This window comes from Hipposideros armiger, unplaced genomic scaffold, assembly GCF_001890085.2.
Source record: "Hipposideros armiger isolate ML-2016 unplaced genomic scaffold, ASM189008v1 scaffold_124, whole genome shotgun sequence".
Classification (NCBI taxonomy): Eukaryota; Metazoa; Chordata; class Mammalia; order Chiroptera; family Hipposideridae; genus Hipposideros; species Hipposideros armiger.
The window spans coordinates 1,194,958-1,209,439 of NW_017731474.1; the positions used below are offsets into that span (position 1 = coordinate 1,194,958).

At 38.8% G+C, this 14,482-nt stretch overlaps 1 protein-coding gene across 1 annotated transcript in view; it reads right to left on the minus strand.

The window, feature by feature from the left end:
* LOC109385746 (guanine nucleotide-binding protein G(q) subunit alpha-like) overlaps positions 1 to 14,482 on the minus strand; it is a 287,243-nt gene that overhangs the window by 183,630 nt on the left and 89,131 nt on the right. The window contains exon 2 of the mRNA XM_019648287.1: positions 4,733 to 4,917. Within this exon, the coding sequence (XP_019503832.1) occupies positions 4,733 to 4,917 (185 nt within the window). The remainder of the gene's footprint in view (positions 1 to 4,732; positions 4,918 to 14,482) is intronic.

Sequence of the window (14,482 nt, forward strand, 5' to 3'; positions counted from 1 at the left end):
AAGAATGCCAATGCCAGGTTATAGACAGCAAGTCATAAACTCAGGGGTCACAACCTTGTGATCTACTTCTCCAAGCAAATCTTCGAGACAGTTCTTAGCCATGTTGGCACAGAAACTGTTCATCTCTGCCTTTTTATTAAAAGCTGATTTCAGCACCAAAGCAAAGAATAATCAGAGAAGCATGTCTATATACAGTAGAAAACCAAAAAATAATTGTGATGAACATTCTCCCTTTTGAAAAATAAATGATGCAATAATCTCACACAGTCAGATGTCTTACACCTAGAGAAGCCTTAAATGTATCTTTTGATTTGATTAAGCAACAAATATTTAATCCCTTTAACATCAGCTATCAGTCATTGTGTTTAGGGAAATGGCAAAGTAATCATTTAGGAATAAACAAACCCTAGCTCACAGTATATTTGGAAGTCCTCAAATATGTTCTCTTACTTGGGCTGGGTCCAAGCAGCTCACCTATAAACATAACTTGTTTGTCAAAGAAAGTTCAAGAACAGGATAACAGATACACAATTAGGGAAGAATTAATCTTTATTTTGGTAAAATTTTAGAATTTATGACAAGCCACTCCTGAACCAGTGATCCCTGGAAGGCTGAGCAAGGTCTGTGAAAAGTCATGTGATACCACACCACCATGTGGAGCCGAGATTGTGGCCTGGACTCCCCCAGACCACTGCGCCAGCCCCCCAGCTAACCGGAGGGACTCTTGCTCCAGTATAGTACCACTTAGGCAGGAGCAAAAAAATTCCAATATTATGGTGTGGCCTTCCATAGCTAGAACCAATTTCACAGCAAACAAAACTGAGCAGTTTCCCTGTTAAGAACTGTCTCCATCATTTGTAAGTTACGCTCTGCCTTATAAAATATATGAACTCAGAAGCCACTGCAGACAGGTTGGACAATACAGGAAAGTGTTTGTTTTTATTTATGCTATTACCATAGATCAGGGGTGTCAAACTCAATTAAAACATGGGCCATTTGGTGCAATAGGCAAGATTCACGCGGGCCACATCACATTTACAAATTTTGTTAAATTTATATTCTGAAGTGAGGATTCAGGAATATGGATAGGATAATTAAAACACTATATAACTGCTTTTATTTAAACATTTATTTTATTTAATGTATTTATAAAACTAAAATTATTCTTTTTTAACCGAATGCTCTTTTTTAACCTTTTCGCTATTGGGATCTGTTTACATTACGTGACACCGAGAGTGGCAGACATATCGCTTCCAAACGTCGCCGGAACTGAGTCAGCACGTTTATACATGCCCCCGGGTCCCCAGGAAAGGCACTGGGCCATGTGTATACTCGTCTTCAGTAGTTAAAGGGTTAACGAGGGCATTGTGTGTACGGTATTGCCTCGATCTCCCCTAAGCGCTATTTTCTTCATAACAATGTTTTCTATTTTCATTTTATTTCAGAGCATCGTGGGCCACAAAAAATTACCTCGAGGGCCGCATGCGGCCGGCGGGCTGCTAGTTTGACACCCCTGCCATAGATGATGGTCAATGTGGCAGCAAGTGCAAAGAAGCTTTTTGAAAAACTAAATGGTTATTTATTTTATGTCTTTAGTGTTACAAAATAATATACATCACAATGTGCTGCTTCCCAGTATTTGCTAATAAAATGCATACTAAATCCCTTAAACTATTTACAGAATATAAAGTATAGTGTAACAAAAAACTTCTGTAGAAAATTCTAACCAAACCATAAAATATTACTATTAAATAAGTATCACAAACACAAGAAAATAAAATGCGGACTTCTTAGCCTGGATTCAAAACCTTTCACAAGCACATCCTAAACCACATTTTGGTTCTTATTTTCCAGTTCTCTTCTAGAAGAACTCTGCTCAAAGTAAACTGATCAATTTACACCCTACATCACATTCTTTTTCTGAACATTTACTTCATTCCTCCTCCCCAATGTGCCCCTCCCTCAGCTATTCTCTTACCTCTTCCTGGATTGTAAATTTCTGCGTAGCCCTGATTAAACTTCTTAGCATCCATGACAGCACATTGCATTTATTCCTTTATGCATACAAAACAATTTTGACAGATATTTGTTGATTTGAATAAAAGCTGTTGAGGTGTCCACAGCTTTGGAGGCAGAAGAGGAGACTTTCAGTTGTTTAAGCTTACAAAGCATTTACCACTTCACAAAGCAAGAATTTTTTGAGCCTCTACTACGTACAAGATACAATGCCAGGGACAATGAAGAACACAAAGTAGGAACTGACACGACAGTGTCAAGAGCTTAGAGTCTAGACAGGAAATGAGATCAATATCCAAATCATCATAATTAATATAAGCTAGACAATTATAAATACTGCACTATGGGTTCTGCTAAGGGAGGGTGGAATTACTGAGCACAATGGAGGAGAGTAGAGAAGGAGTCTACCAGGAAGAGGCAGTTGGGTGAAACAGGAAGGAGACGATAGAATTCCTTAACAAGCATTAATAAATGCAAGGAGTGGGTACAGCTCAGGAAGTTAATGAATGAAGCAAGGGGAATGTCATGCAGTTAGGATATATGCATGTCATTGTGAAAATGGAACAAATGTGAAAGTAATTTACATCATGAATTCACGGGGATTAAACATATGGAAGAATTCAAAGTCGCTACACACCGATGTCACTATTTTAGGGAGTACTTTAAGTAACCAAGAGATGTGGGAAGATTTCACAAGATAATTAGGCTACCTAGAAAAATTGTAGTAATATACCTTTTTGATGTTGATTTCTAACTGAATGGTATTCAACAGAGTAAAGTCTACTTAACTAGAACTCATATAAAGAGCTCAAATAATGCACGTTGTTAAATATTCATCAATGTGTTATATGATTAAGGCATAAATTCCACTCCATCTTCTACACCTACGTGACTGTATAATAAATAATCTTCATATAAAAATCTAATATCAAGGCAAGATCCTGCAGGGTTCTTCTGGCGCATCCAAGAAAGATGGTTTTTTGGTATAATTAACAAAGACCGTATTATATTATAAGGTGTAAACTGGCAACACCTATCGATCATACCACACATGTGGTAGCTCAGCCAGAATTCATGAGATCACCATATTATCAACCAACTGTAGTTTGGGAAAGTCACGGGTATTAAAAAGTTGCTTTTTCTTCAACAGAATTGTCTCATAACTATAACAAAATCAGTATGCCACCTATTTCAGAAACTCATTACACTGCAATTTCTTGGGGGAAAAAAACAAAACAAAACAAAACAAAAAATGATCCTTTTAAATATCTTAGATATCCAGGCTGCACCATCTGATTCAGGTACCATACTCCCTGGATCAGAAACCTGGCAGATCTTTTCACTCTTGAGGATAGAAGCAGGAAGGATTATTTGCGGAGGGTCGCTGGTATTCATGGAAAGCCTCTCTTGTTGCCATCTGAAAACTAAGTGTATCAGTGAGATAAGAAATGGCCAGTTCATTTCAAGGAACCATCCAAGAAACAGAAATGCCTGATTTTATTTGTATAGTTAGCTGCTTCTAGATGGCAACAGAAACGAAGGTACACGAAGTTGCTTTATTTTACCTATGATTCATTTTTGTGAGTTAAATCTCAGCTTATGGGTCACACTGGGCATGCCAATTTCTTGCTGTTACCTATCGATCCTGGTATATGGAAATATCCTCGAGAGTAGGTTATCAAGAGTACTAAGAGGATGAAACTTCTGACTAAAAGCCCTAAAATAACTGTAGGTGCAAATGTAGTGTTTTGTCAACAAGAGGTGAGATTTTATCAGCTTGCTGTAAAATCAACACCTATAAGCCCTAAGGAACAAAGACTGCATCCATTAGTGGAGGTACTGATTAATGGAAGGGAAGAAGACAGACTACAGAGACATTTCTACAAATTCCAAACAGATTGTCCTTCCCTCAAATTGGGGCCTTTACACAGGTGTCACTCCCTGGTATAACTCCAGTCCTTGCCTATGAGCTTCCTGGGGGGGCAGCTACAGTGTCACTCAAACCTGGAGCCACCATCACATGCACCCGTCTTGTTTGGCATCATGTATCTATAATATTTGAAGTGTGAGCAATCATAGCATTGGTTTCCACCTGAAATAGAAACCTCGATTTTCTATTTCAATTAAGCGATGATGCTGGATATTGGAAATTCAGATTTTTACCCTAACCCTTTCTCAAGTGATTTTAGAAGTTTACATGACTTTAACACAATTGTAGGGAAACGTGTTTGAAAGGTTATGGGAAGTGACTGATGAAGCTATTTTGAAATAAAATTAAGCCTGTGGTACTACTAAAAGGAAGTCATGAAATCCAAAATTAAACCGGACAAAATGGTCTTAAGCTGTTTTCGTTCTTTTTTCAAGGAATCACAGAGTGGAAGGGTAAAGCAAGGCCATAGCCTCCTCTGAATTCCCTCACTTTCGACAATGTGTCTTGAACTTAAAAACTGTCTCTTTAATGGAACATGCGCCCCTAAATTTTAAACCTTCATATATTTATCAATAAGAATACAACTTCATTTTTTTATAGATGTGACTTTAAAGCTTTAAGAAAAAAACCCCACTTATAAACAACTTACTGAACCATTAATAGTCCCATTTAGGATGAGATGAAAAATGTACATTTCAAAACCCCACTATGCTTCCCGGATGCATGGAGAGGCCATGTGCACCGTGGACAGCTTTGCCAGCACTTCTCATGAGGAGCCACGCCTACCTTGTTGTGCTCGTACTTGTAGGGGATCTTGAGCGTGTCCATGGCTCTGATCATAGCCTGCATGGCCGTGAAGATGTTCTGATACACCAGCTTGGTGAAGCCCCTTTTGTCTTCATCGGAGTACCCCGACCCGTGGATGATTCTCATCTGCTTGATAAATGTGCTCTTGCCGCTCTCTCCTGTGCCTGAAAGATAGACAACAGCAGCTGGTCAGACCATTACACCTTCCCACAACTAAACTAGAAACTGGTGGCTTGGACTTGACATTCCCCAGTGGCCTGCTGAGAGGAGCATTGCAGGACAGCAGCATCACTAGAGGTGGAAATGCCACCTATAGTGAACACTCGGCAAAATTAAAGGGATGAGAGTCCATTTCAGAGGCAGCAGAGCTTAAAGAAAAACAAAGCTGTCACCTCTTTGGAAGCCACTCAGCATGAATTTTGATAGGGATTTGTAACCATGTATCTTCTAAGAAACAATGAAAACAGCATCTTCTGAATAAATACTTGATAAAGCTCTCTTCCCCTGAGAATATCTGAAATGTTTCCAGGAGGCCAGGATTTAGATTTGGAAACAACAACACATTCATACAAATGCTATTCAGAGAGTGATAAGCAAAAAATGCCTGCAAATTTGTAGACGTTTTCCTCTTATTTTTAAATGGGGTATGCAGAGCACAGTATTCAGATAAGAATGAAGATTTTTCTGACAGCAACTGCATTGATGACTAGGGGGTTTGGGTGGCTGAGTTTTTCCAAGGAATCACCTATTTCAGAAAAACCATAGTGACTCTCTCCTTTCTTCTGCCCGTTCTTGATAAATAACATGACAGAGAAATTTACTGTTACTGGAGCTTGTTCTATGCGGTATCATGTTTTCCGGCCTCCACATTCCTTTTCTGGTACCATAAGCCGGAAGGGAATCCCTAACAAAGCTACAAATGTCCGTGGGAAGAAGGAAAGACAGAAAGCTGAGATCATTTCACTGAATGACAACATATTTCTTCTACAGGGAATCTAAAACTATAAATCTAAAACACTTCATTTTTCTAAATGTGTTTTTTTTCCCGTATGTCGCTTCATGTCTGAATTATTTCTCACTCACTTTCAAATTTCCTTGAGATTACCAAAACAATAAATGTCTCTGTCTTTCCTTAACAGTGTAGAAAAAAACTAAAAGTACCAATTTGATATTAAATATGGAAAAATATGATAATAAAACACTTTATGATCAGTGTCCTTACTGCCATTTCCTATCTGCAAGGCATTAAAAGAAAAAAAAAAGTGGAAAAGAAGAACTAAAAACTAGGAATACAACATCTGTCCTAATTTTGTTTTTCTGGTGGTTGGATTTCATTACTATCTTTATAAACAATCACAAAAATTCAAATAAGTACTAGTTTTCATAGAAGCACTCTTAAGTGACTGCAGATGTCTTCGTAAACGCGGAAGTCTCATAGTTATATAATCAAGGACGATTCCTAGCCCAGTAGTCCTGCAGTCACCAATTCCTGTATCCTTTTCACATGACGTTTAATGAAGTGATCTAGAATACCTTGAAATATACAGTTAACACTGCAGTGTGAATGCCTTCGACCCATTTTAATAAGCTTAACACAAAGAGTTTAAAATGACTATTTTATGATCCTAATCATGAATACTGGGGGGGGGGGAAGCAAAAAGTATCTGAAAACTAGCATCTCTAGTAGAAATAAAGCTATGAAATTGTCAACTAACGTAATCAACAACCCATAGAAAAAAGCTACTACCTTTACTTTTCCAAGCAATTCCAAGTATGTAGGAGAAAAACCAGATTGCTTCTTTGTGTATTATCTCGATCGCAGAGCCAACCACTTACTCTGAGAGCCCCAACTATAGGCACAGTCATCAAATCAGAATCTCTCTGCCAGTTTTTTTCCACAATAAAACAGGAAGAAATCTTAATGTGTGAGGTTAATGATATGAGAAGAAAAGGAAAGAGAATTAGGCAACAAGGCCTCTTTGTTCTGGCTCTCTGAGAAGCTTTTGTATACTCATCCCCCCAAAAATAAAAAAATAAAGACAAAAAAGTAGGACATGAAGTACAAACTACATTGGCTAGTGTTTCACTTAAGTCATGTCAGGCAAAAGCAACCTACACTTGGCACCTCTTTGGACCTGGTCATAAAGCCCGGGGCATCCCACTAACGCAGACTCCCAAACAGAGGCGGAAAGTGGGGCCAATGAGTGAATGGGGAGGACTTAATAGGAAAGAAAGAAGAATCCAAAGATCAGCTCCAAAGCAAGAGAATTTCCTGTTGCCCCAGACACACCCAGAGTTCCTCTCTCTCCGTTGTCTTGTCTTGCTTGGTGCCCCAGAAGGCTGACCAGCAAGGATTTCATAATAGCTCTCTGGTCAGTCTTCTGCTTGGATTTAGTCCACAGGAGGCACCAGAAGGAAACCAAGAGCAGATGAAGGAGGATGAGGCATTTATTCCCCCAGCTCCCTCCCTGCAAAGGCAACACAGATGCCCCTTCAAAAGGCCCCAGTCCCAGCCTGAGCCCCAGAAGGGAGGCCCTCTCCAGGTTCCTATAACTACTCCCTCCCTTTGCCCGGCTTTTGGGGGGCCCTGGTTATTACCCCAGCCCTCACTGGTTACCTATACCTGGCCCGCACCCTTGTTAAAGGTCCCTGTATAAAACTCATCACCTCAGTCACCCGGTTGGATTGTGCCATATGTTACCTGCTGGGGGACCCTGCCTGGTATAAATACCAAAAGGAAAGCAGGGGCAGCTTAATAAGATTTAGGACAGGAAAAGCCAGGCAGTGGAGGATACCCTCTCGTCTTCCTCTGCCCTTTCTCTATAAGTCTTATTTATAAAGTGCTCTGTAGTTTATAAAGTGCTTCCACTCACTAACTCACACTCTTTACATTCTTCTGAAGGCCAATCACAATGAAGACAGCGATACAGCCCCAGCCAAAATCCAGGGTCCTGACTCTCCCCGGAAGTACTAATAACTCCAGTAGCTGTGCCCCCTATGGTATATACACACACTCCAATCTCCACTATAGACAGGGAACTCTGGTCTCCACCTCCTGAATATCCCCTCTTTTGTAAAGGAAACCGAAAGAAATTTGTGTTCAACCCTTTACGCTTTGCAAAGCTCTTGGAATCACATTGTCATTTTATCCTCTCAGAAACCTGTGAGGTAGATGTATGTGTCTATTGTCCTCATTGCATGCAAAAGATTAGGCCTTGGAGGCGTACGACTAAGATGGCATGGCTAGTAGCGGGCAGCATGAGGTCTCAAGCCCAGCTGTCATCTGCCCAGTTTGGGTTTGTCACTAGAGATGACCCTTGAACAACTCAGGTTTGAACTGCGCAGCTCTAATTATATGGGAGCAGTTCAAACCCCCATTGTTCAAGAGTCAACTCCGAGGTTGGGGGTCTGCTTATGCAGAGAGCAGTTCTGTGGGAAAGGTCAGTGCCCCTAACCTCAAAGTGGTTCAAGGGTCGACTGTTCACAGCTGCCACAAATTCAGGACAATTAACTTCCACTGCTCACGGTCTAAAAACGTCTCAACCCGGCTTTGACTACATCCAACTTTAATCCAGTTCACCTAATTTTGAATTTCCGAATACTAGTTCAACTAATGGGGACCCATTTTGAATCTTGGTGCCACCTTCCAATTGACTGGCTATCCCTCCCAAGTAAATTTCCCTCATGAACTCACTGTTCGCACTTTGATTTTATTATATAAATGCAGCAAATTCAAAGTGAAGGCAATGCCTCATTTAAGAGAACATCAGTGTGATGCAAATGCTGTAGGTAGAATGATAAAAGTAGTCAAGTGTTATTCTGTACTAATACTGGATTTGACCAAAAAAAAAAAGATATGGACTAACACATCAACCAAACAAAAAACTCAGCTTCTTTGTTCCCTAACAAGTTTTATCATGGAGACAAATGAACTGTTCTTAACAAGTGTGTAAGCCAAGAAGCATATAATTCTATTTTTATAGACTTACACAATATTCTCGGGGTTTGAAATGGACATTTTAACAATCTACTCAGGATTAGTATGAAAAAAATATTTGGTACAAAAAAACAACTCTATTCCCAAATTATATAAAATGATGTTGTTTTCTAAGGCCACATGAAAGTATAATGAGAAATTGCACAATTCTTTAACTCCGAATGAAAGAAAGCAAATTTTTCTACTCGTAGACGGCTTTGTGAATGCAGAGATGGTTAATTTTTTCACAGCACAGGGCACATATAACTCTTGGCCTATCTAAGTAATGTAAATCTACAGTTTCCAAACCCAACAACAAAATAAAATCTAGCAAGGAGCCCTGACATAAAATGCCCAGGGTGGGTGGGTGGGGGGAGGGGCGTTCTCATTTTTGCTAATTTGAATGTATCTCCAAATCATTAATAACTTTAACAAGACTATCAACACACACAAGGATGTGAATCCCACAAAACTGCTTTTCTCCTTCAGTGGCCTCTATAAATATGGCTGAAAATTTCCCCCCAGAAAATTTTGTACCTTTGGACAATTACTCTGCCTTTTCTTACCCCAGCTCATCAGCATACCCAGAAATAAGACTATTTAAGAATCATGGTATTAAAAGTCCACTTCATCCAGCATGCACAATAGTTTTTTTTCCTCCTTACCCATTGTATCAAGATAATAGACCAAGAGGAATCCCCAGTTCACTTCACATGTCCTTCCGTCAGAGCAAACATCAAATGTGAATTTAATATCCTACTGTGGAGTGCATCACTCTGTAACCTGTTAGTTAGAATACAGCAGACGAGACATACACACCCTCACACACAATCCGATGCTTCCATTTCAGGCTTTGCCAAGATCTTTTCAACACAAAAGAATTTCTACATCCAGCCTTGGCCACAAATCCATACTTACTTCATGTATCCTACCCATACTAAGCAACTCTAAGTTTACACTGTTTATTCTGCCTATTGCACCATGTAATCTGTACATAGTTCTGTCCAATTAATCTCTAAAGGCAGGACAGCTTTTCTTATCTCACACCCTATCTGAATGACAGTTTTAAATTCAGTAATACATTGACTTCTTAACAGCAATAGATTATCATTTACTGTTGAAAGCAATCATAGACTCACTGGTTCCTTCTCTCCCACTTAAGCTGGCTTCTTGGACTACACTTTTATCAAAAAGCGCTGTGAAGCACAATTCACGTATTATAGAATTAATTGCTCATTGCCCTAAACATGTCAGTCACTGCTCTGATGACGCTGGTGTCCCCAATTTCCATACAAGGGCCCTGTAAAACAATCCTTTAACACTGCATTAGCAGGAACTTCAAGGTTCCTCATGGTTCATTCCCTTTATGCTGAAAGAAAGGTAGAAAATACACCTTCTCTGGGCCTCAGGGAAACCCACACCACTGCCACTTTTTTTAAGCTCCCAGGGAAAAAAAAGAAATGCCAAAATAAAATTATAAAAGCTGTAGTATTTAAAGTTGTACAATGAATATATTTGTTTCATCCTGCCAGTGCCTCTGATGACTGTATTTGGAGATTTTGTCAAACCATCAGAAGTCTACATCTGAAGCTCTTAATTAATGTGAAGACTCAGGCCAAACGCCCCTGCTCTGCCCTCTGGATTGGCCAGCACCCAGACAAAGGGAAGCTAAGAACAAACCCGGTCTCACAGAGCTCAAGTCTCATTCAAGTAACCGTACTTAAGGTCCACTGGCTTAGGCCAAGAGTCTAAAACATGGAATCTAAGCACTACCAAAACTGAACTTGGGCTACTTCCACATACACTTGGATACAGTAGAACTAGAAATTTCAACGAGGAATTTTCAGCCCACAAGCACATCATCAACCCACACCTGCAAAAAATTAACAGCACTGAGATAAAAGTGATTTAATAATCCCAAGCCAAAACACAATCCATGTGTTGTCCACATTCCAGGCTATGTTCTCTAAAATACATGTATTCTGCCTTCTGTGTATTTTCTTCCCCTTAAATTAGAAACCTGAATCTGAAACTGAGCAGTTCTAATACCAAAGTCACCATAACTTCCTCTTCTTTAAAGACTGTCCTTTGAGCACAAGGGTTGGGGATACCTAATCCTTTCTCCCCAGCAAGGTCTGGCAGAAGTAGTAGATGGTTTTTTAAAATGCACCACAGAAATTAACTGAATTTAGTATAATCAACTGTGAGTGGAAATTGAATAGATGAGTAAGTTAGTAGTACTCAGGACTATTAATAACAACTATCCAGTTGTTTTTAAAGGAATGACAGGCAAAATGCATTGAAAATACATTAACTTTTAAAAATATTTGGAAGATCATCTAGTCCTGGGTGTCTCAGAGTGGATACTTTCACTAGGCATCCTCCCGGGAAAGTACCTGATAGTGCTTTCAAGGTTACACAAAGGTACAAGAGCATTTTCTTGGAAAATCAATTTTACCATGGAGTGTCCATGGCAAACATCTGTGTATTAAAAAACTAGCATCAGTTGGTTGCACAATCTTCTGAATTTACTGAAAACCTTTAAAATGTACACTTTAAAATGGTGAATTTTATGGTATATTAATTATATCTCAATTTTAAAAAAATTTTAAAACTAACATCAGTATAGTTTGGAGAAGAACAGGAATTTACCTGAATTTTCATGCTAAAACTTTTTCAGGAGGTCACTCTGAGCAAATGTGCCCAGTCTCCCCTGATCCTAGGGAGTGAATGTTGACTCTCTTCGGCCTCTGGGTGTGTTTCAGAGAAAAAGTCTGAGAAGCCCTGAACTCACTTATTTTACACTGAGGGGAATTGACTTGCTCAAAGATTCTGCTGGTTGACAACTAATTAGAAAGAAGATGGACTAGACTCTACCAAGGTCTCCTGTCTGTCCAGAGCTCCTAATCTTCTGCCCTCACAAGCTTTCTTTTTATAAAACATTTTTCCAATTTATATGTTATAAATATTCATTACAGAAAATTCAGAAAAACAGAAGTGTTCAAAATTGCTAAAATTTGAACATTTTAATACATTTCTTTCCAGTCTCCTTTTCTAGGCAAATGTACGTTTTCTGTTCTTGTTCTAAAATAAAACTGGAATAATGCTGTATTGTTATTTTTCACTTAACATATTGTGATAATTATTCTAAGATACTAACTATTCCTCAGAAATAGTTAATGATTGAAAGGCCATCATAAAGGCGTGGGGTTATTTAACAAGTTCCTGTTGCAATACATTTTGAGTATCTCTAACTTTTCATTTTATAATTGTTGTGATAAACATCTCTGAAGAAAAAAAATCTTTGTCTGAATTTCTACCTCCTTAGAAGAACATCACAGAAGTGTGATTAGGTGAAAGAGGTGTGAAGGCTCTGGCAGTCACATAGTTGTACCAGTTGACACATTCATCAGACTCTTGTTTGTCCTGCTTTTTTTTTTTAACCAACACTACAATTTTTAAAAACTTACAATTTGAGAGACAAAAATAAATCTTTATTTTAATTTACATCTTTACTTATGAAACTTGTTTCATACTTAGTCATTTGTATTTCTTCTATGAACCTTTTTTTTTTTTTTTTAATTTGAGGACTCAGTGTCTTTCTTATTGATCTCTCCTGAGTTTTTAAAGTGAATCCTTGGTTACAAATGTTTCCCCAACTTGTCATTTTCATTTATTGTCAAAATTTGGTAAATAAATTTAAAATTTGTATTTAATTCATCTGTATTTTAGTTTATGTTTTTTAAAAGTCCCAAATATACATACTTTATTCTAGCTTTTATGGCTTTATATTTTACATTTAACTAATCTATATTTTTATAGAAGTGTGCAGTGATTTTTTTCTTTCAATAACACAAAAACTTTTCCCCCAATCATTCTATACTTTAAAGTAATTTTGTCAAAGGAATATTTCTAAACATGAAGGAGTGTTTGGTCCAAACATGAGATTTTCATGTCCCCTAAGGTGCTCGCAAATAGTGATCAACAAAATACGAGTACATGGAACATCCTGCGTCTCCTAAAGCATCTCACTGCCATCCTTGTGTTCCCTCTCCCTCCACTTCCCTACCCAACTCCCAGATCAATCTTTCCCTCCCTAAGCATTAGATTCTGGCTCACAACACATTCAAAGGCCTCTCAAGAACAGTTGAGCATATATGCCAGGATGTTAAAGATCCTAATCTCTCACTCACTATATGAGTCTATTTCTACACACATGACATGTTCTGTACATGCTACCTATCCTGGTTCCTCCTCTTTACAGCTCTGTGATTTGGGTAAGTTACCTGTCCTCCGAAGTCTGTTTCCTCATCTATAACACTGCTATCTATTTTAGAGCTCTGTTGCGAGTTTTCCTTGGGTTAATCCAAGTAAAGTACTATGTCTGGTACATAATAAGTACTCAATAATTACTAGCTATTACTGACAATGCAAAATCAAGTGTGGAAATGAGAGAATAGTCTGATACGGGGGGTGGGGGGGGAATGCAAAAACATAGTAATCAAGAGTAATAACATTTTAACGCAATAATTTTTAAAAAATTAAAATCAATGCCAAAATAATCCATGATGAACAAAACATCACAATTTCAAATAAAGACAGGATCAACGGCAGCGGGGTGCCATCTGAGAAGCTGCGTTCAACTCTGTATCAAAGGCAAGTACCTTACTCACCTTACCCTTGTCTCGGCCCTCATTCTAATTACCCATTCACCAAAGTAACTGAGATAATCATAGCCAGTATCTCAAGATTTAAAGCCAAGGTGTTTTGACATTTTTAGCTGAATAGTTTATTCATAGTTTTATTGCGTGTATAGTCCTTGCTTTCACAAATGTAACATACAAATGTGAGTGGTAAATGATGATGATGATAGATAGATAGATAGATGATAGATAAAATATTAGATGGAGATGGATGTTATGCATTAAAAAATTAAAAAGTAATGAAGTACAGAGTGATATATTAGGCTGTTGGAAAAGTCATGACGTATTTTTTTCTATGTTTTTCATTGCAAAAAAGCGTCATGACTTTTCTGACAACCCAATACCAACTACTTTAATTTGGGAAGCCAGGGAAATTTTTGTAAAAGGTGCATTTATGCTGATACCTGAATATTTAAGATCCAGCCACAAGAAAATTGGAAGGAAACAGCATTCCAGGCAGTGAACCAGCCAACACAGAGGTCAAAATGGGAGCAAGCTTGGCCGGTATGTTGGAGGTACGGAGGGGCCAATGGCTGAGCCGTCTCAGGTGCTGGGGAAAGAGGCAGGTGATAACGCGGGAGCCTTGGCTACAGGGGCAGAGGCTAAGTCACAGGGGGGTAGTATTTCAGGAAATCAGTTAGGATTTTATTCTAAGTGCACTAAACAGCTTTGGAGAATTTTAACCAGGGAAGTGATACGGTTTGATTTATGCTAAGTAAAGAATGGGATATTAAGGACAAGCTAGTAGGGTGTTTCAGTAATCCAAGCAAAAGGAAATGGTAGTTTGGACCAGAAGGGCAGGAGACGTGATGGAGAGAAGTAGAATCATTCAGGTTCTAGCCTGGAGATGTGATAAGTGCGTGGTAAGGGGAGAAGATGAAGCAGGGATAACTCCTAGATTTGGGGCTTGAGTAACCAGATGGATGGAGGTCCTAGGTTCTTAGAGAAGCCTGGAGATGAAAAGATTTGGGTAGAGGGCCAGCCGAGTGGCGCGATGGTTAAGAACTGGCTTGGGACACCAGAGGGCCCCGGTTCGGATCCCACATATGA